The 22,761-nt window shown below is 44.3% G+C and overlaps 1 protein-coding gene across 1 annotated transcript in view; it reads left to right on the top strand.

Annotated features, from left to right (window-relative positions):
• The first annotated feature begins 1,728 nt into the window (after positions 1-1,728).
• Positions 1,729-22,761, top strand: part of MELTF (melanotransferrin) — a 64,484-nt gene continuing 43,451 nt past the window's right edge. The window contains exons 1-2 of the mRNA XM_054984175.1: positions 1,729-1,973; positions 4,218-4,372. Of these exons, the coding sequence (XP_054840150.1) occupies positions 1,925-1,973; positions 4,218-4,372 (204 nt within the window). The 5' untranslated portion in view covers positions 1,729-1,924. The remainder of the gene's footprint in view (positions 1,974-4,217; positions 4,373-22,761) is intronic.

The raw sequence follows: 22,761 nt of genomic DNA, 5'->3' as shown, positions 1-22,761 counted from the left end.
CAGTGGGCATGTGGTAGGTTTCACAGCACGCATACATGACAGTAATCTTGCTTTGACACTTTATTTATTTAATTTGACTTATACCCCACCCTTCCCGCAAGTGGGCTCAGAGTGGCTTCCAACAATATTCCAATAAAAACGTTAAAAACCATTTAACCCAGATGACATGAAAAAAAGTCCAGGCGCCACTGATCCAATCAGGCTACTATAAAATCACTATAGACCACGGGTGCCACTATGATGTAAATATGGGGCGGCTGCAGAAGGAGGGCAAGGCGGTCAGAAAGGGGAACACAAAGTTGGCCCCTAATCAAAGGCCCAGCAGAGCATCCCCATCTCGCAGGCCCTGCAGAACTGTAATAGGTCCCGCAGGGCCTGGGTCTCCAGTGGGAGAGCGATCCTGGCACCTCGCGCCCAAATGTACCTCGGGCCACGGGCCACCAGAAGCTTTTTACCTGCAGAGCACAAGGCCCAGCGGGGGACATAATGGGAGAGGCGGTCCCACAGGTATGCAGGTCCCAGTCTATGAAGGGCTTTAAATACTAGAATCAGTACCTTGAACTGGATCCAGAACTCAACTGGGTTCCATTACAGCTGGCACAACACAGGGTGAATGTGCGCCTTAAACAGAGTCCGCATAAGGACACTGGTTATTATAAAAGTTCTTTTTGTCTCTTTGTACAAGTTGTTGAAAAGCTACATTTAAGATTCTGATTCTATTTATGTCACCATTTACTTTTGCTTTTCCTTTATCTTTAGCAATTTTAAGCATTTCATCAGCAATATAGCAAAAGATATATCAGCAAAAGAAATAAATTATGTAAGTAAAGCAATGCAAACAACCAACTAGATCTTGGGATAGTTGGGATTCCGTTGCTGGCTCATCCAATGGCACCAGCTGTGAGTGCCAGGCTAAGAGCCAATGGTCCAAGAGCTGGCTCTTGCCCTTTGACGTGCTCCCTCACCTAGCCCAAGCATTAGAGGCATACCTAATACAGAAAAAGAAAAGCAAGCATCTAGAGCAAGTTGTTAGAAGGTGGACACCAACCATGCCTCTTCTCCTTTTCATTCCCTGTATTTTGAGTTAGAGAGTTGTTGAGCTACTAATTTTTATGTTTTTAACTGGCAATTGCCATCCTCTTTTCTTCTTCCCTAAAGGCACCCGCCCAGCAGCACTTTATTCATTTTTTCCCCATCAGGCTACAGGCTACTTAAAATCAGAGCTGGGAACATCTGTTTTTCTGTCCCCTCTTCCCCCTTTTTACTTCAAGCCAGCTGAAGAATTCCAGAGAACTCACAAGTGTGGATGCTCTTTTGAGATGTTTGGGTTGGTTCTATTACAGTGGCGGCCTGACCTGGATGATCCGGGTAGCCAATCTCATCATATATTGGAAACAGGGTTGGCCCTGTTTGGATGAGAAAGGCATCAAGAGAGGCAAAGGTTGCTATGCAGAGAGAGGCAGGCAACGGCAAACCACCTCTAAACGTCTCTTGCCTTGAAAACCCTGTGAGGTCTCCACAAGCCAGCCGTGGCTTGATGATGGCACACACACACACACACACACACACACACACACACACACACTGTCTACAGGGGCATGGCATGACTTGCGCTTTTGGGTTCTCAGTCACTAGGTGGCACTGAAGTCATGACCAGCTCCCAGACTCCTTCCAGCCACTTCTGGTCTTCTACCAGAGGTTGCATTTCCCTCTAAGGCGGTCATTAAGGTGGCCAGAGACTAATTTTTTCCTCTCCCTGCTGACGCGTAGACACGCAGAGAGACGACAGTGCTTCTTTTGCCAGCCTGGCTTCTCCCAAAGGAAGTGGTCTGGAGAGGGACTGTGTAACCAGGGCCCTCTGTAGAGCTCGCATTCCTTCGCAGAGAGAGAGAGAGAGAGCGCGCAAGTACTGCTGAGCGCTGCCATGAAGCACTTTGTGCCTGCTTGTGCTCTTCTAGTCTGCTTTCCTACAGGTATGTTCTAAATAAAATAATTGCGATCATTTCTCTTTGCTCTGGGGCAGGAGATACCTATGAAGATGTGACAGCGGCCTGCTATATGTTCTGCTGGAGATGTTGGGTGAGGTTGGGCCAGAAGAGCCCATTCTTTTTGTTTAATTTCTGGGCTTGGGGGGTTCCCTTCCACTACAGGGTTTTTTTTTTTTTAGCATTGCCTGCTTCCCTTTGATGTGTTCTCTCACAAGCTGACATGCAGGAGGAGAGGGAAGCAACTTTTCAGACAAGAATGACTAAAGAAGCCCTTCTGGATGCCTCTGCCCCCACGCTCAGCTGCAGAGCAACACGCTCAGCAATTCAAGAGTGGTAGCAGCGCCCGCCTCTCCATCCTGTTGGGAGTCAGGGTCTGGGTCCCTCTCCAGAGCAGTTGGGTTTCCAAGGCCAGACGGGGCTGGTTGCTGCGCTTGCTGACTGCTCTCAATCCATCGCTTTAGGGAGGAGGAGGAGGAGGAGGAGGAGGAGGAGGGAATGGGATCTACAGGGCCAGCCTCTCCTCAGAGGGTGCCGAAACGGTCCCGTCATCTACTGTTAGGGGTGGGAGGCTCACATCTGGGCAGATGTTGTCAAGAATTCTGTTTGTGAAGCTGCCCCTCCAGATGAGCTGCAATTGCCCATCCCCATAAAGAGTGCACAGAAAATGCCTTCCCTTCCCTGTGAAGAACTGAGAGGCAGAAGAACTTGACCATTCCCCCTCTGCTCTTTGGCATGAGTCTATTTCACCGTGCCTCTTTCTCATACCCACATCCAGATACTTCGTTGGAAGATTCCCCATGCCCAGGTAATAGCAGATATTTGATATATGGAGGAAAGTATAAGAACAGCAAACCAGCTACCGCTGTGGGGGGGGGGCACCTGCCTAATAGCTGAAAATAATCACTGCGTTACAGTGATAAGGCAGTGCCATATGAAAGGTGAACGGTGAGACAGGGTCTCTGCCCTTAGGCAGAGAGAATATGCTGTTCCCTGTGACGTGTGTGAATGCCTTTGTGGAGCATCCTTCAGCCAGCCAGGTTGCGTGGGCTGAGTTCTGCCAAACTCCTTGCTCTGTCTGCCTGGAGGCCTGGGGTAAAAAGGATTCTGTTGGTTGTGACCCTGACTTGGCCCTCTGATGCAGAAGGTGTCTTTCTCATGCACACACACATGTGCATGCTTGATGTGTGCTAAGCTTTGTGCTAATGCCCTCCACGCAGCTGCAGGCTGCCAGGCTAAGGAAAGCTACAAGAGGGCTCCTCCGAGTTTGGAAAGCTACCCAATGAACAAGAAAAACCTCGGCGGTACACTAAAGAGAAATTGAATACTTTTTTTTTTAATTGTGCAAAGTGCCAAAGTACTAATGGACATCATCCAATAAATATTATATATAAATATCCTATAATTACATACAAAAATATATATATACAAATTCAATCAAAAGTCCAACCGGTATAGCTTCACCTCACGGTGGTTACTTGCAGTTCACGTTCTCCAGCGATGCAGTTCACGTTGCCGGCAACAGTCCGTCGGATTACTCAATGACCTTGAGATGTTATGGTGTTGGAGTAACTTGGATAATATAGTTATGAGCCTTTGAAAAAGCCTTTTGCCGAAACGGGATTACAAGCTGGCAAAACCTGTCAGGCTCTTCAGCCACGTTTTTGGCTTCCAACTATAACCATTAGACCACATTGTCTCCTGGAAAGACCACACAGAAACCAACACAATTTACAAGAGAACAACAACAAAAGGATTGATTCATTGTGAACTGCATCTCTGGCGGTTTCAGGTAACCACCCTGTGGTGTGGATATTTATATATAATATTTATTGGATGATGTACATTAGCACTTTGGCACTTTGCACAAAAAATTTTAAAAAATAATTTATCTTTAGTGTACGTCCGAGGTTTTTCTTGTTCATTGGGTGGCTGTCGGGCTAAGACAAACACAGAGTTGGTTATCTGAAGAAGCGGGAGGATGAGACTGGCCCGGGTGGCTCTCTGGAAACAGGTCGAAGGCTTGGAAGTGTTGCCCAGGAGTAGCAGGTGGTTGGAGCACACCCAAGGGTCCCGCCAGATGCTGTCCAAGGAGCCTGCCAGCTGGGCATGGGAATGGGCCTCACTACCGCTTGGCAGTGGTCTCAAGCTCTGTCCAGCACTGAGGCCCAGGCCTGGTCTGCTGCTGCCCCGCTGATTCCTCACGGTATCACTGCTGCTCTTCCTTTCCAGGCTTTGCCCTGAGCCTCCTGCGTTGGTGCACGGTCTCTGATCAGGAGCTGGCCAAGTGCAGCGACATGAGCAAAGCCTTTGCCAAGGCCAACATCCTTCCCTTGCTGGCCTGTGTGAATGGGGGCTCAGCCAGCCATTGCACCTCCATGATCAACGTAAGTCTGATTTAGTTGGGTGTGGGTTTGCGCTCAGTTTGAACAGCAAGGGGACTGACAGCCACTCTTAATTCCCAGGGACTTTCTGATCCTCCCTCTCCTTCATGCTCTCACACCATGTATAGTTTCTTCTTATATCTTAAGGTATTGTATTTTGGGATCTCAGCTAATTAAAGAAGCTCCAGTTGATTACGCACATCTCTTAGCGAACCTACTGGGTAATCACTTAAAGTTGTGTATTGCCAAAACTTTGCTATTGGTGAAGTATAATGTGTGTTAAATTGTAAATTACCAGCTGTTTTAAAGAAGAAAAGGTGGTTCTTTTTTAATTCCCTACCACAGATACTCTCCAGAACCGAAACTGCCTCAAAAACCAAACAAGTGAGCACACCCACATTTGGTAGCATCACCCAATGAGCTGCCCCCGCTGGTCAGTCAACTAAAGCGTTCTGTGAGCAATCCACTGATTGGCTCTCTCAGCCCTGTTGTGATTCGTGGGGGGCTCAAAGGCCTCTCTTCCCCCCTGAAGTTCTTCTTTATGACAAGTATTCCCTGATGGCAGGGAGGGCCCCACAGAGAGAGAGAGAGAGAGAGAGAGAGAGTGTGTGTGTGTGTGTGCGCGCGCACGCGCGCGCGCGCGCGCGCAATGGAAGTCATCTTCTGTCCTGGGCGCTCTCTGAAGAAGCCTCTGTGATTTTGGCACGTGGTAGTCTGAGGCCTGGTCCAAGGTGAGACGGAACCTGGAGCACCTCATTCCTCCCCAGGCATGTGTCAGCCCCTGGCAGTTAGGCTCCTTCAACTGCTCCACAGTTAACACACATTTGTTCCCATTGAAGCCACTTTATTAGAGATCCATTCAGTTCAGGGTGTTCGCACAAAGGTAGCAATTGGCAGAAGTGACAATTCAAACAAAGGCATTACTAATTATAGGGAAACTTCCCACCCTTTGGGTCCATTGACATTCTGGCGCAAAAACCCAAAGAAGTTACTTGGGAACTGATTAGTTTAGGCTAGCCAGAGTACAAAGTGAAATTATCCCAGTCTCTGGGAAAAGATACATCGTTCATTGCTCGCAGCTCGCCTTCAAGGACACTTGCTAGAAAAGTGAAAGTAAATATTTTCACCAGATAATGGAGAGGCCCCACTGGCTCTCCTGCATTTCATGTTAGCAGTTTACACATTCTCAGATGCCACATACAGTTTACAACTTTAGCCAAACAGTAATGATCAGCACAAAATGCAGAATACAATATTGGCAGGTATGCCGGCACACATGACAGCATGGATCCCATCAAGGTGAAGAGCCAGTGGATGTGCCCAAAGCCTCTCTGGCATTTGGGGGGGGGGTTGGGGGTTGGATGGAGGAGAAGGAAGCAAGGGTGTGGCAGGAGAAAATGGCAGGCAGGCAGGCAGGCAGCCATCCTTCAGAACCCCTGAGATACAAAAGCCGCCTGTAAATATTTGTTTATGTTATTTATAGTCCAGCTTTCCCTCCCGATACTCAAGTCAAGACAACCAACAGGACGGGACATGCAGCTGCTTGGACTGCAGAAATCTGAAAACAAGCAGAAGTCTAAAACAATGCATAACATTTTAAACACGACACATTAAACAGTGCAGGCATTGCACTGTAGAAGTATACTTACAGCAGCACAAATATGTTCTATACACAGTAGTATAGTCTGCAATTCCTAACCTTTTACCCAAGCATCTTTCTGAACCGTTTCCAAACAGCACAGTACTATTACCTGTATAAAAAAAGCCCTCCAGAATAATTCAGTTTTGCATAGAAAGCCAGGAGAGAGGGAGCATTCCTGAGCCCTTCAGGCAGACGATTCCATAAGGTGGAGGGCCGCAAGAGAGAATGCACATGGACAGTCAACGATTGGTTTTTGAATGAGCAGAGTTGTCTTAGCAGAGCATAGGGAGAGAGAGAAGAGAGACAGTCCTGCAGATACGGGGATCCAAGGCCACGAAGGGCTTGGTATGGGACAGCCAAAACCTTGGATTGAGCCAAGTAACTGATGGGCAGCCAGTGGAACAACTGCAGAATGAGAGCCATGCGCATATTGTGATCATCATCAAGCTGCAGTGTTTTGCACTAACTGGAGTCTCTGAGTTGACTTGGAGGGGTGACCTATGGGGAGAGTGTTTGCTTTCAGCCCTTTGGTCACAGCAGTCAGGCAGTGGTTCACAACCCCTTCAGCATTATGAGGGGATTTGGATACTGAGCTATAGATCTGGGTTTCATATGCACATAGATGGCCATGGATAGCGATATGTGCTTGATATTACTCTGTGTGTGTTGGCTTTGCGTCCGGTTAACTGAGGAGGAGAGAGAATGAGACACTAGCAGGGCTTATTCAAATGAGGCTTAAATAATTAGTGCAATTAGCGGATTGCATTTGTGATGCCTGTCTTCCTCTGCATGTTGTAGATGCAATATTGGGCTTCTGTGTATGGAGCAGAGAAGGCTGTTGTGGAGCTAGAGAAGGGCAGAGCCACAAAGCAGCTTCTGTGAGCAGACGTGGGCCAAGAAAGCTTTCTCTAGCCAGCCGGTACAGACAGGTCCCTTTGCTTTGCTGCCGCCGTGTGCTTTTTCTGTGCTGTTCCCAGCTGCTGATGCAAGGGAGAGAGAAAGAGAGACAGCCTCTGACTTGAGAGACGGGCCTTTTTGGCCTTGTGTGCCCCAGAACCGGACAGGACCGTCAGCTGTGAAATGCCTGCAGAAATAACTCAGCCTAACCCACAATCAAAAATCCAGGCAGGAGGTACTCAGAGCCGGGGCTGCAGGAAGCCTTCACTAAAGGGTGGGGTGAGGGGGGGGTCGAATCTGCCACCCAGCTTCATTAAGTGTGCCGGAATTCTAATATTCAGGCGAGGCTAATGGGGCTTCCCATTCCTGGTGATGGACTCACGTTTCCTAGTTTCTTAGCTGTAAACTCAACCACAAATACTGATGATACTTAAAAAGCTCTGAACCCCAAATTAAGCTTTGGACCACCTGAAACCATACATCCTCATGGGACCCTCCTTTGCACTGGTGTCCTGTCCAAATGGTGGTTTTAGCACAAACTGCTTCAAAGCAGCTGCCCCTCGAGACAAATGGGGGCAGGTGCCCCACACAGCAAGCTTTAAATCGTACACCACCAGACTTTGTGTAGGGGGCCCTGCAGGAGAGATCTGCCCCGTTGCCCTGCTCAAAGCCTGGTTGTGGCACCCAACTGGGGTGCACTAGGCACTGGATAAGGAGCTGGGGCAGCTGGCCCTGTGCTTGGGATCACTGCTAACAAATACAGTGTTTGAACCCGGTCCCCTTTTAGCAGCCACCTCAGAGCTCCAGCCCAGAGCCAGGAGAGGTTTGACTTGAGGTGGTCCAAAGTTCTTTAGGGATGCAGAAGAGATGCGACTGCCTCAGTTCCTTCTTCAGTTCATCTTAGCAACATAATCATAGAGGATTCCTAAGGGCCTCCTCAAATGGAGGTCCTTGTGGCTGGGACCAGGCTTGGGACCAGGCCTTCGAGTCTTTCAGGTATCATCGATATTCATGAATAGAGAATTAGAAACAGCAAATATGTTACCAAGAACTAAATTGATAAAGAACTAAAATTATAAGGCCAAGGAAGAAGACGTCCCCTCTAAGCACCTGTCTTCGCTCATCTGCCACCTCTCTTTTCTATACACCCGACTGCTGATCATCTGGCCCAGTCCAGCCTGCTGCTGTTGTCAGCTGTTCTCCAAAATCTCAGGCAGAGAACATTTTTCCTACCACCCGAGATCCTTTGTACCAGGGACCTCCAGGGTTGAACTCCTAGGGCCTCCTTGCAATGCAGACAGCCCTGCCCCTGATCTGCGGCCTCCCCTCAAATCCAAAATTCCCAAGATGTTGTTTAGAACAATTTCTTTTAAAGCTTTTGTTGGAGGACACAATTCTCCAGTGCAACCTGAGGGCTGTGCAACCAGTGGGGGGGGGGGAGGATATTACATTCTGCTCTGCTGAATCAAAACCACTCTTTGGAGGGCTTTACTCTGCAACTCCCTTTTGAGAAGGTGTTACTCTTTTGCCCTTTTGAAGGTGTTAACCCTGCAGCTCCCAAGGGACGTATTTAAAAGATTCTGTGAAGACTCCTTACTCTTCTTGTCCTGACTAGGACATGGTGCTTGTGAGTCATGTCTGTAATCATTAACAAAGGCACTTCTCTCTCTGTATTGATGAAGTACTGATTGGGAAAAGATAAACCCTAAATTCAGGACAGCCATGACTCAGACACAGTTCATACATTTGCTAAAGAAGCTGCAGAGTTTGGGATATACACAATTCTTTTCTCCTCTCCAAACCCAGTAGAGGATTTTTCCAGCTGGCAAGCCCCTCTCTCCTTCCCACTCACGGCCCTACTGTGGTCTGCCTAAGTTGTCTGATGTTTTCCTATTGCAAGCCATGTCTCCCCTGCATCCTTGGGTTCTGGACTTTGTCCTGCAGCAGTAGGGAGGGGAGGGGAGGCCTCCACTTCTCTCAAGGGCTGCCTGTCACAGGCACATTGCCACACTACAGCACAGCCACCTCTCTCTCCCAGATAAGGGGGAGCGAAGTGCAATGCAACTTTCCCCAGCTGCCCCAGGCCAAGGACAGGTGCCCTGTTCCAAGAAATCACCATTCTCCGAGTATCCTGACATTCATACCCCCTCCTGTTTGTGTCTTTCACGCTGGCTGACATAGCAAGAATTAAAAGCAGCGCAAGACTTTTTAATCCACCCCCACAAATGAAGGAAAGCCTATCATGTGGCAATTATCCAAGCTAGTCATTCATTTGCTCAAGTTTATTCCTATTCCTTCTACTTAAAAAGCCATCAGGACAACTTACAGAATAAAAAGTTAACACTCACATGTGATAAATAAGCTACAAGTAGATTAAATGATAAAGCAACGAAATCATAAAAATAACAACAAACAGGACTTCCGGTTTGGGGGACTTCCGGTTTGGGATCCATGGAGGTCTAACGCAGCTCTAATCGTGGAGCTGACCGGGCTGCCGTTTAAGCGGCCAGCGGGGCAAAATCAAGCTCAAGCACCTCAGGGCGCGTTGATCTCGGGCGAGGGGGGGTCCTACGCAACGGATCCTCTCCCAACCCTTGAGGTCCCACCCTAAGACAGGTCAGCTATAATCTCTGCTGCAGTCCTGGTGCCAATGCGGTTGGCATAAGACCTACAAGCCCAAGCTTCAACAGGGGAAAGAAGAGTGGATGGGAATCTAAGATTGAAACAGCGATTACAACCCAAGGAAAGTGAATGAGAAGATAAAGATCACTATCTCTTGAAATGGGACAGATTACTTAAAGTAAAGAAGAATTAAAGTAGACTTTTAAACTGCAACAGACTAAGTATAAGGAGGGGAGGACCCGGCAAGAATTATATTAGAAAAATGACTAAGTTAAATGAAGTTATTAAAGAAATTGGACTATTGTTTTGAATACCTGTGGCTATAAGGAGATATCAGGCTGTGAGAAAGTTTCACCATCGCGAGAACTGCTGTGGGAAGTCGGGAAACAGGAAGTACGTAACAACAATAGAGTTGCTGGAGAGAAGCGGCCCTTGCCGGAGGGCAGGAAGTAGGGAATCGCCATCTTTGAAAGGGGAAGAGCCGCGGCTTCAGCGAAAGAGGAAGTAAGTCATATTGGATTACAAAAACCATAGAGGAACCATAGAGAAAAGACACCCGACATTTTGGACTCTTTGAAAGTTTTTTTTTTTGGAAAGACCGGGACATTTAAACTAAAAGGACATTAAATTAAATGCCACGGAGCTAAGGAAGAGAGCGGACTCGTGGGAGCGAGCCAAAGCAAGCCCCATGATGTCGAAAAAAGAGTGGCAATCGGCGATAGAGAATCTGGATAAAAAAACTTTTAGAAGTGATTAAAGAGCTCAAGGACATGAAACCGGAGTTGGTGAAAGAGGTTAAAGAGGTTAAAGAGACAGTGAAAAATGAGCTGGCAGAAGTGAAGAAAGGTATGGAAACAATGCAAAATGACCTGCAGGGAACACAGCAAAGAGTCAAGGTAGTGGAAGGCGCGGTGGAGAACTTAGCAGACACGCAGCGAACAGAGATGAAGGCGATGAGGGGGAGAATGGCGGTTGCGGAGAGTAAACATATGGAGAAGCAGCTGAGGTTTCGTGGCTTGCCGGAAGTGGAAGGAAAGACAGCTCAAGGACAGATCACTGAGGTGTTAGCTGAATACCTGGGGAAGGAGGAGGAGGAAGTTGTGGCTATCCTAGATGTGGTATACTGTGTAAATTCAAGAATCGCGACCCAGAGGAAACTACCAAGAGATGTGATTGTGCAATTCACAACCAGAAATATAAAAGAGAGGATTGTGACTAAACAGTTTCAAGATCCATTGGAGATTGATGGCAAGACGATTATTATCATGAAGGAATTACCCAGATCGGTGTTGTTAGATCGAAAAAAATATAAAGCTCTAGTTTAGATCCTGAAGGACATGAAAATAAGATACAGATGGGAACTACCAGAAGGAGTGTCCTTTGAATTTGGAGGAGCGAAAAAGCGCATTAGATCTGAATCAGAGATGGAACAGTTTATAAGGGACAATGAAAAGGACTTACCAGCAACAAGATTATGAATATGGAGTGCAAAGTTTTATCTTGGAATGTAAATGGACTTAATTCACCGAATAAGAGAAAAAGTATTTTCCACTGGCTATTAAAACAAAAATGTGATATTGTGTGCCTGCAAGAGACTCATATTAGAAAGCAGGATGTAAAGTATTTAAAATTGAATAAATTGGGCAGTGATTTTGTAGCGGCCTCCAATAAGAAAAAAAGGGGAGTGGTATTGTATATAAAAGAGGAGCTACAGCCAAAGTTAGTGATGAGAGATGCGGAAGCCAGATTTTTAGCAGTGGAATGTATATGGAATTTAAAGAGAGTATTGGTGATTGGAATTTATGCACCTAATGGAGCAAAAGAAAGCTTCTTTGAGGACTTGAGGAAGCAATTAGATGAACTTTCCTATGACCAGATAATTCTTGCAGGAGACTTCAATGGAGTGACAAACTTGGAATTAGATAAAAAGTCAGCAACTGCACAAAAGAAAAGAGGACTATTACCAAAGACGTTCTTTGTATTGACGCAACAGGAAACTTTAGAAGATGTATGGAGAAGACAAAATCCCAAAGGCAGACAATATACGTTTTTCTCCGCGAGACACTCTACGCTATCAAGAATCGATATGATCTGGGCCTCAAAAGACTTAGCGCTTTGGACTAAGGATGTGGAAATAATGCCTATGGTAGGCTCAGATCATAATCCAATTATGTGGAAGTTGGGGAAAAGGAGCAAAAGGAGAGGATGGAGAATAAATGAGGATTTGCTGCAAGAGGGAGAAAATATGGAGACGTTGAGAAGAGAAACAAAGTTTTTCATACAATATAACATGAACAGAGAAGTACCAACCAATAAGGTATGGGATACCTACAAGGCAGTAATTAGAGGCATATTAATGGACTTAAACGGAAGAGCCAGGGAAAAAAAAGAGGAGAAGAGACAGGAGATCACGGAGAAAATAAAAGCCAAAGAAATACAGTTAAAGAAAAGACCAGGGAAAAAGAAAATCTACCAGGATATTAAAATTCTTCAGGAACAGCTGACAGCAATGAATAACAAAGAATTGGAATGGAATCTTAAGAGAATGAATCAAAAGGCGTTCGAAGGCGCAAATAAACCTGGGAAATATTTGGCATGGCAATTGAAGAAGAGAAAGGAGAAGAAAATAATAAATAAAATCTGTGAGGACAATAAAGTGTACCTGGAACAGACAGCTATCAGCAGAGCCTTTTATAAATTTTATGCCAAATTGTATAATAAAAAAGAGGTGAATAAAGACTCAATAGCGACATATTTGGAGAAAATGAAGCTCCCAGTAATTTCGGAAGCTTGGAGAGATAAATTGAACAATGAAGTAACAGAGGAAGAAATAAGAAAGGCAATACAGTCAACAAACTTGGGAAAGGCGCCAGGACCGGATGGACTTACAGTCAAATTTTACAAGGTAATGGCTAATGAACTGGCACCATTCCTAAAAGATGTGATTAATGGTGTTTTAAAGGATCAACGGATCCCAGACACTTGGAGCGAAGCCAATATATCACTGATCCCTAAAGAGGGGCAAGATTTGACTAATGTGAAAAATTATAGACCTATATCGTTACTTAATAATGATTACAAAATTTTTGCGAAGATACTGGCGGAAAGAGTGAAGGGATGGCTTTCTGAAGTTATTGAGGAGGAGCAAGCCGGTTTTTTGCCAAACAGACAAATCAAAGACAATTTAAGGACAGTTATAAATGCTATTGAATACTATGACAAACGTTGTGACAAGGAGGTTGGTTTCTTCTTTGTGGACGCTGAAAAAGCGTTTGACAATTTGAACTGGGACTTTATGTTTGCCACCATGGAAAAGCTACAAATGGGAGAAAGATTCATAAGAGCAGTAAAGGAAATTTATAGAGACCAGAGTGCAGCAATTCTGGTGAATGATGAGGTGACCAAGAAATTGACTATAGGTAAAGGAACAAGACAAGGTTGCCCGTTGTCTCCACTGTTGTTTATTTTGGTTTTGGAAATATTGATGATACAGATACGAGAAGACAATGCAATCCGTGGAATAAAAATAAAGGACTTTTCCTACAAGGTCAGAGCATTTGCGGACGATATAATGCTAATTGTGGAAGATCCAATGGAGAATATGCCAAAAGTAATAGAGAAGATTAAGGAATTTGGAGATTTGGCAGGATTTTATGTAAACAAAAAGAAGTCAAAGATACTATGTAAAAATATGACTAAACAAAAGCAACAACTATTAATGGAAATAACAGACTGCGAAGTAACGAGTAAGGTGAAATATCTGGGAATTGAACTGACTGCAAAGAATATAGATTTATTTAAAAACAACTATGAGAAATTGTGGACTCAGAGCAAGACTTGATTAAATGGAATAGGCTGAACTTGTCATGGTTGGGAAGAATTGCAGTAATTAAGATGAATGTGCTGCCAAGAGTGATGTTTCTGTTACAGACAATACCAATTATCCGAGACTAAGCAGTTTGAAAAATGGCAGAGGAAAATATCAGATTTTGTTTGGGCAGGCAAAAAGCCTCGAGTGAAAATGCAAGTGTTACAAGATGCAAAAGAAAGAAGCGGAATGCAACTGCCCAACCTAAGACTTTATTATGACGCAATTTGTTTAGTGTGGTTGAAAGATTGGATGACGCTGAAAAACCGGAAATTACTGGCCTTAGAAGGATATAAAAAAATATTCGGATGGCATGCATACTTATGGTATGATAAAGTAAAAGCGGACTCTATGTTCTTACATCATTATATTCGGAGAAGCCTATTCACAACTTGGAAGAAGTACAGAAATTACCTACAAGATGGAATCCCCTCATGGGTGGTTCCATATGAAGTAATAGATCCGAGAACTGTCGATAATGAACAACAGTGTTTAACATACAAGGAGATAACCCGAATGGAATTTTCTAAACCCAAAATAAAGACGCAGGACGAGTTGTCTCCAAATTACGATTGGTTTCAGTATAGACAGATCAGAGATCTTTATAATTTGGACTGTGCGAAGGGAGGGATAAGAATGGAGAATTCGGAATTAGAACAGGCACTTTTACAAGAGGACAAAAAGGAAATCTCTAAGGTATATAAAGTGCTGTTGAAATGGTATACTGAAGATGAAACAGTTAAAGTGCAAATGGTGAAGTGGGCTATAAACTTTAATAAGGAAATAACAATGGAGGCGTGGGAATACTTGTGGAAAAATACATTGAAGATCACGACATGCACCAATATCAAAGAGAATGTCTACAAAATGATTTATCGTTGGTATATGACACCAAAGAAAATTGCGCTAGGGAATCTGAACACGTCTAATAAATGCTGGAAATGTAAAAAGCATGAGGGATCTTTGTATCATATGTGGTGGACTTGTGAGGTAGCTAGGCAGTACTGGGGGGAAATAATAAGAGCAATAAGCGAGATTTTACAATTTCAAATTAATAAGAACCCAGAACTCCTGCTACTGAACTTGGGAATGGAGGACATTCCAGCACAATATAGGACATTGCTATTTTACATGACAGCAGCGGCTAGACTTTTGTACGCGCAAAAGTGGAAAGTGCAAGAAGTGCCAACTAGGGATGTGCGTTTCGGCATTCAGAATGCCGAAAGAATGCCGAAATAAAAGTGTTTCGGCTTCTTTCGGGGAATGCCGAAACGTTTTGGGGAATGCCGAAACGTTTCGGGTAGCCGAAAGAAAAAAGCCGAAACGTTTCGGGATTCTTTCGGCTTTCTTTCGGCTTTTCAATGGGAAAATGCCTCCGTCTTCCCGGACGTCTGGGGGAGGCATTTTCCCACCGAATAAGCCCAAAATTAGTGGGGACCTTCCTCTACCCCTTCTCTAACAACCACCCAAGTTTCAGACAGATTGGACTTTGGGGGGCCATGTTATGGCCCCCCAAAGCAGGTCCCCCCATCCTCCCATAAGAAAGCGAAGGAGCAGCATATTGTTAGCATGCTGCTGCTAATCTTCTTCATTATTTCCTATGGGGAAAAAATGAAGAGGCAGGCTTCCTTTGCCAGGGGTGGCATTTTGCATGCAAAATGCCCCCTCACCCTCAGGGGCCCTTCTCCCACCCCTCCTCCCACCCCCCACCAAGGCTCAGCCTGCTCCCACTTGGGGGGGCATTTCATGGCCTCCCCAAGTAGGTGCTCTTTTCTCTACCACTGACAGCTGGGGAAGGCTTGTCTTGCCAGGGGTGGCATTTTGCATGCAAAATGCCCCCCAGCCCTCTGGGGCCCTTCTCTCACCCTTCCTCCCACCCCCCACCAAGGCTCAGACTGCTCCTACTTGGGGGGGCATTTCATGGCCTCCCCAAGTAGGTCCTCTCAGCCCCTAAAGTCCAACCCTTACAGCCCCACACAAACCCAATTCCCCCCCAGCTGCCACACACAGACCCAAATCCCCACATTAGCCCCTCACAGACCCAAATCCACCCCCACCTGCCCCACACCCATAACCCCAGGAACAGGCTGGCAAAGGCCAGCCCTCTCCCTTTGTTCCCTATGCTGGGAACTTCTAAACTCTCTTTCCCTGGGCAATTCTGCACAGCCCAGGGGTGCCACAATGGTGGGCACACTTCTGAGTGCCAGCTGGTCCCTGTGAAAGAGCACCTGAACCACAGACACCCTCCCTCAAATTCCCCCACCACCTACAGAGATGGCTGGCCAGCCAGCCCCATTGTTCCCTATGATGGGAACCAACTGCACAACAAAGAATAAAACAAGAACAACACAAAATAAAGTTTTTAAAAAATTATTTTCTCCCTTCCAAAGTACAAGTAGGCAAAGCATTATGACACATTACACCAGCAGTCCCACACACAGAAAAATAACACAACTCACTTAACATCAGAGAATCACAAAGCACGATTCCTGTCAAAAACACTTTATTTCTTGAACAGCTTTAGGTTACACAGCAGGGGGGAACACCAAAGGGCATGGCAGCACTATCTTACACAAAAATAACACAACTCACTTAACATCAGAGAATCACAAAAACACAATTCCTGGCAAAAACACTTTATTTCTTGAACAGCTTTAGGTTACACAGCAGGGGGGGGACACCAAAGGGCATGGAAGCAGTATCTTACACAAAAATAACACAACTCGCTTCACATTAAAGAATCACCCCAAAAAATTGCTGTCAAAAGAACTTTATTTCTGTAACTGCTTTAGGTCACACAGTAGGAAGGCACAACAGAGCAGGAAAGCAGTGTACTACACAAAAATAACACAACTCACTTCACATCAGAGAATCACACAAACACAATTGCTGCCAAAAACGGTGAAGTGGGTTGTATTATTTTTTGTAGTACGTTGCTATCATGCCCTGTTGTGCCCTCCTACTGTGTAACCTAAAGCTGTTCAAGAAATGAAGTGTTTTTGCCAGGAATTGTGTTTTTGTGATTCTCTGATGTTAAGTGAGTTGTGTTATTTTTGTGTAAGATACTGCTTCCATGCCCTTTGGTGTTCCCCCCTGCTGTGTAACCTAAAGCTGTTCAAGAAATAAAGTGTTTTTGACAGGAATCGTGTTTTGTGATTCTCTGATGTTAAGTGAGTTGTGTTATTTTTGTGTAAGATACTGCTGCCATGCCCTTTGGTGTGCCCCCCTTCTGTGTAACCTAAAGCTGTTCAAGAAATAAAGTGTTTTTGACAGGAATCGTGTTTTGTGATTCTCTGATGTTAAGTGGGTTGTGTTAATTTTTCTGTGTGGGGGACTGCTGGTGTAATGTGTCATAATGCTTTGCCTACTTGTACTTGCCTACTTGTACTTTGGAAGGGAGAAAATAATTTTTTTAAAACTTTATTTTGTGTTGTTCTTGTTTTATTCTTTGTTGTGCAGTTGGTTCCCATCATAGGGAACAATGGGGCTGGCTGGCCAGCCATCTCTGTAGGTGGTGGGGGAATTTGAGGGAGGGTGTCTGTGGTTCAGGTGCTCTTTCACAGGGACCAGCTGGCACTCAGAAGTGTGCCCACCATTGTGGCACCCCTGGTCTGTGCAGAATTGCCCAGGGAAAGAGAGTTTAGAAGTTCCCAGCATAGGGAACAAAGGGAGAGGGCTGGCCTTTGCCAGCCTGTTCCTGGGGTTATGGGTGTGGGGCAAGTGGGGGTGGATTTGGGTCTGTGAGGGGCTAATGTGGGGATTTGGGTCTGTGTGTGGCAGCTGGGGGGGAATTGGGTTTGTGTGGGGCTGTAAGGGGTGGACTTTAGGGGCTGAGAGGACCTACTTGGGGAGGCCATGAAATGGCCCCCCCAAGTGGGAGCAGTCTGAGCCTTGGTGGGGGGTGGGAGGAAGGGTGGGAGAAGGGCCCCAGAGGGCTGGGGGGCATTTTGCATGCAAAATGCCACCCCTGGCAAGACAAGCCTCTCCCAGCTGTCAGTGGTAGAGATGAGAGCAGAGCACCTACTTGGGGAGGCCATGAAATGCCCCCCCCCAAGTGGGAGCAGGCTGAGCCTTGGTGGGGGGTGGGAGGAGGGGTGGGAGAAGGGCCCCAGAGGGTTGGGGGGCATTTTGCATGCAAAATGCCACCCCTGGCAACACAAGCCTCCCCCAGCTGTCAGTGGTAGAGATTAGAGCACCTACTTGGGGAGGCCATGAAATGCCCCCCCCCAAGTGGGAGCAGGCTGAGCCTTGGTGGGGGGTGGGAGGAGGGGTGGGAGAAGGGCCCCTGAGGGTGAGGGGGCATTTTGCATGCAAAATGCCACCCCTGGCAAAGGAAGCCTGCCTCTTCATTTTTTCCCCATAGGAAATACTGAAGAAGATTAGCAGCAGCATGCTAACAATATGCTGCTCCTTCGCTTTCTTATGGGAGGATGGGGGGACCTGCTTTGGGGGGCCATAACATGGCCCCCCAAAGTCCAATCTGTCTGAAACTTGGGTGGTTGTTAGAGAAGGGGTAGAGGAAGGTCCCCACCAATTTTGGGCTTATTCGGTGGGAAAATGCCTCCTCCAGGCGTCCTGGAAGACGGAGGCATTTTCCCTTAGAAAAAAGCCGAAAGAATGCCGAAATAATGCCGAAAGAATCCCGAAAGCCGAAAGCCGAAAGAGATTCTTGTTTCGGCTTTCGGCTTTAACGATAGAGAATCTTCTTTCGGCTTTCTACTTTCGGCTATAGCCGAAAATTTTTGGCTTGCACACCCCTAGTGCCAACTATTGAGGACTGGATTTATAAATTGCTGTACATGGCGGAAATGGAAAAAATGACAAGGAAACTGAGAGACCTTGATCCAGGACAGTTTAACACGGATTGGGAGAAGCTGAAACAATATTTAGTGAAGAAATGGGAGGTGCGAGGAGAACTGTGGCAGTTTGAAAATTACTGAAATACAATAAAAGTAGAGGGAGGTGACTTTACCGGGGGGTGGAGAGATAAGTGAGAATTTCTAAGCAACTATTTTATTAGACTATTATATATAGCATTAAGTATTATAGGTGTTATTATAAGAATTATAATGATAGAAATTAACTAACTATAAGGATAGAAACTAATTAATTTCATTTTTGGCAATAATTGTATAATGGAGATAATTTTATAATTGCAATGAAGAAATTTAAGCAAGGTGGGAAAATATATATTAATGTATAGATCATGTATTAAATTGATTGACTTAGTTTGGAGGTATATATGGGTCAAATTGGTTGACTACTTTTGGTGGATAGTTGCATAAAGGAAGAATTATATAATTATATAATTAAAGCAGTACGAAGATAAGATATGTAGAAAAAGTAATATATAGAGTATAAGTTAAATTGGTTGACTTATATTGAATGTACTGTTTATAGAAGTATCTAAAATTATGCTAAATGAGGGATAAATTGTTTGTCCCATATTGAAGATGAGATTATAAAATAGAGTATAGAGTACCAAAATTAGCTAAATGATTATTATTAGAAGAAAATATGCCGAGAATGTATTATTTAGTTATGCATTATTTAGTTGTTAAAGTAAGTAGGAAGACAGAAGGAGCACTGTGTTATATAGATAAGCTTAGAAGAAAGTGAAAGTTTACGTTTGATAGATAGAATAAATTTGAAATGAGTAAGGGAAAAGGGACAAGGGGTTGGAAAACTGTTGGAAGTCAACAAAAGGGGGGGAAAGGGAGGGGGTTAGAATTGGAAAAATTAAAGGAAACCGATTGTAATGTACAATTTAATGATATCTAATCCAATAAAAAAACTTTTTAAAAAATAAATAAATAACAACAAACAAAGCTAGTGTGGTGTAGTGGTTAGAGCGGCAGATTAGGGCCTGGGGCAGCCAGAGTCATTCCCCGTTGCACCATGAAAGCTTGCTGGGTAACCTTGGGACGGTCACATGCTCTCAGCCTAACCTACTTCATAGGTATGTTGTTAGGATAAAATGGAGGAGAGGAAAACAAAAATTTGGGGGGGTCCCCACTGGGGGGAAAGGAGAAGTTTAAATGAAGTCAAGAAGGAGCAGCCGTTAAAATACATCCTGCAGCCTCTCCAAATTTAACTCAAAACCATAAATTCAGCCATAACATTCTACTTCAGGAAAGGAGTAGAAGCAAAGGAAACAAAAATACAACATATGTAAACTAAAACCTAACTTACATATAGACATAGAGCTACAAGGAACCTCAAGGGACATCTAGTCTAACCCCCCATACAAAACAGCAAATTCACAGCTCTCTCCCCCCGCCCTGATTCCCCCATTGACCCTGTTCTATACCCAGAGGAAGGCAAAAAACCTCCAGAATATCAGGCCCATCTGGCCTGAAGGGAAATTCCTTCCTGACTGCAAAGCAGCAATCAGCATCGCCCTGGGCACGCAAGAAGGGGCTGCGAGAGCCAAGCGCCGCCTCATCCCTTCTGGCCCTCCCTCTCACAATCTGCCTAAATTCATATTGAGCCATAGAACCAGCCTTGCTGCCAGGTGGCCACCTGGCCTCTGCTTAAAATCCTCCAAGGAAGGAGAGCCCACCTCCTCCCGAGGAAGCCTCTTCCACTGAGGGACCGCTCTAATTGTCAGGAAGTTCTTCCTAATGTTTAGCCCTGTGCTGTTAGCCACAGCTTAGAAGCTTGTATTAGCTCTATTAGAAATGTGTGTTGCCTCTTTAAGGCTTTGAATGATGGGAATTGTAGTTTACACTCCCACCAACGAGACGAGGGATATTTGAATCTTTAATGACCTTGTTCCTGTTTTTAGTGTGATGTTTTACAACCGCTCTTCCTCCCTTTGTCTGTACTGAGCTTCTCCCATGAGGAAGGGGAAAGATGACCACTTTTACCGCACCTTAAACAAACTACTGCTATAACACACAGGAAGCATCCTTCTCTTGGCTGAACTGGAAGTTGGTTCTGGGTCATTTGCAATGGAATCCCTTGGGTCAGCAGGTAGCTAAAGAGGAGTGGTAACCTGGAACTCCAGGATAGTAAAAGCAGTCAAAGCTTCTCTCCCTTCCCCTAAAGAGGAAAAGTGCAAAGGGATGGAATTTTAGAATTCCCCACCCACCACAGATTAAGTCAGGGCGTGAGAATTACCATTCCACATACCACGCACCTATGTATCAGTATCACCTGCCCCTAGGGGACAAAGGGTTGGAAAGCTGTTGGAAGTCAACAAAAAGGGGGGGGAAGGGAGGGGGTTAGAGATGAAAAAATTGGGGAAAATTGAATGTAAATGTGGAAATAATGGATTCTAACCCAATAAAAATTTTTCAAAAAAAAAAAAAGTATCACCTGCCCCTAGGAAACGAGATCCAGTGTAATGTCAGGTACCTAAGGTTAGTGAGGTGCGTCAAGATAAGCCCAAAACTCTTGCTTTAATTTTAACCCAGTGTTTTTGGTTTCTTGGTAGGAAAACAGCCAACTTAGTTTTTTTCAGACTGCCCCCCCCCCAAGGACCGTCTTAAACTATTTCAGGAAGGCCATCAGGAAAACAAAATAAAATAGAATTATAAAGCTATTGAGTGGATATGGCTACAAAGGGTGATCTTAAAATGTATCCATTTAATGTCAGAGGAATGGGTAACCCTATCAAACAAAGCAAATTATATAAGAGAATCACATCCAGATGTCAATGCTTCAAGAGACACATAACAGTTGAAAAGAAAAAAGATTATTGAAACTTGGATATGATGGGCCACATTTTACAGCACCAGGGAATAGCAAGTCAAGGGGAGTAGCAATTGTTTTCTCAGCAGCGCTGCCATTCCCAAAACAGGAAATAATTAGAGACCAACAGGGTCACTCTATCATTGTAAAAGGACAGTATGCAAGTAAAACAATTACATTGGCCTCCATTTATGCACCAAACGAGAAGCAAATTATGCTTCTAAGGGGTACATGTAAAAAGTTGGACAAATTTAAGGAGGGGAAACTTATAATAGGAGGAGGCTTAAACTGGACTCCTCATACAGACTAGTTGGATAAAAGTGGTAATAAAAACATCAAGGAGAAAATAGGAGAACAAACTGGAAAAAATTCTGCAAGAATTTAATCTTATTATCAGCCTGGAGATCTGATAATCCACAGAAAATGGACGTTACATATCATTCACAGAGACATACCATTTTATTAACTAAACCAAAATCCAGAAAAAATACAGGAAAGTATACAAAACTAATTTAAAGAAAACACAACTGAAGGGATGCCAATGAATGTCATATGCGATTCATTAAAACCAGTAATAATGGGGATATGTATTCAAGAAATGGCCAGATTAAAGAAGAAATCTAACTGTGAAAAATTTAAGTTGCAGATAGAAATAAAAGTGTTAGAAGCAAAACATTAAAAAAGGATCAAAAATATATGACAAATTGGTAAAGAAAAGGAAAGAATTAGACACTATTGAGAAATTGCTGTATGTAAAACAGGATCATTATGAATTTGGCAACAAGAATTCAAAATTACTAGCAAACGCTCTGAGAAAACAGAAACAGAACAGCAATGATTGAATGTAGTAATAAAAAATACACAATACAGAACAAATAGCAGAACAGTTTGCTAAACATTTTGAAAAACTATACTCTTCAAAGAATCCATCACAAAAAATGATTAATACTTTAAAATGTTGCATATTCCTGAACTGAGGAGTGAGCATAAGAATACTTCAAATAAGCCAGTGGAAGGCAAAGAAATAGATGAAGTAATAAGAAAATTTAAAAATGGAAAATCCCCAGGCATAGGTGGATATGGCCCAGAATTTTACAGACAAGTTAAAGATTTGTTACTACTGCATATGACAGGTCTATTTAACCAGGTAATGAAAGACAAACCAGCACCACACTCATAGGAAGATGCAAGAATTATAGTGATTCAGAAACCTGGCAAGCAAATTGATCAACTAGATTCTTACTGCCCAACAGCATTATTAAACCAAGATGCAGAATTATTCCCCGCAGTCCTTGCATCCTGAATGAGCTCCATAATAAAATATTACGTCTTTTTAGACCAGTTGGGATTTATACCTCAAAAGCAAACAGTAGATTCAGTACACAGAATATTAAATGCCATCTATATTAGTTAAAAAAAAAGAGACACCATTAGCCATCGTATCTCTAGATGCACAGAAAGCATTTGATCATTTGGAATGGGATTTTATATTTGGACTTTTAAGAAAATTACACGTAGGGCAATATTTCATGAATGCAACGCAATACAGTCAGTTGATCAAAAATCAAAAGCTAGAGCGCGAGTAAATGGATTTGACTCAGAAAGCTTTCATCTGGCTAGAGGAACTAAACAGGGCTGCCCTTTACCACCATTGCTGTTGTCATCTCA

The sequence above is a fragment of the Eublepharis macularius genome, chromosome 6 (assembly GCF_028583425.1).
Source record: "Eublepharis macularius isolate TG4126 chromosome 6, MPM_Emac_v1.0, whole genome shotgun sequence".
Taxonomy (NCBI): domain Eukaryota; kingdom Metazoa; phylum Chordata; class Lepidosauria; order Squamata; family Eublepharidae; genus Eublepharis; species Eublepharis macularius.
Note: the sequence above shows the minus strand (reverse complement) of the source record. Positions and strands in the feature narration are given on the sequence as shown.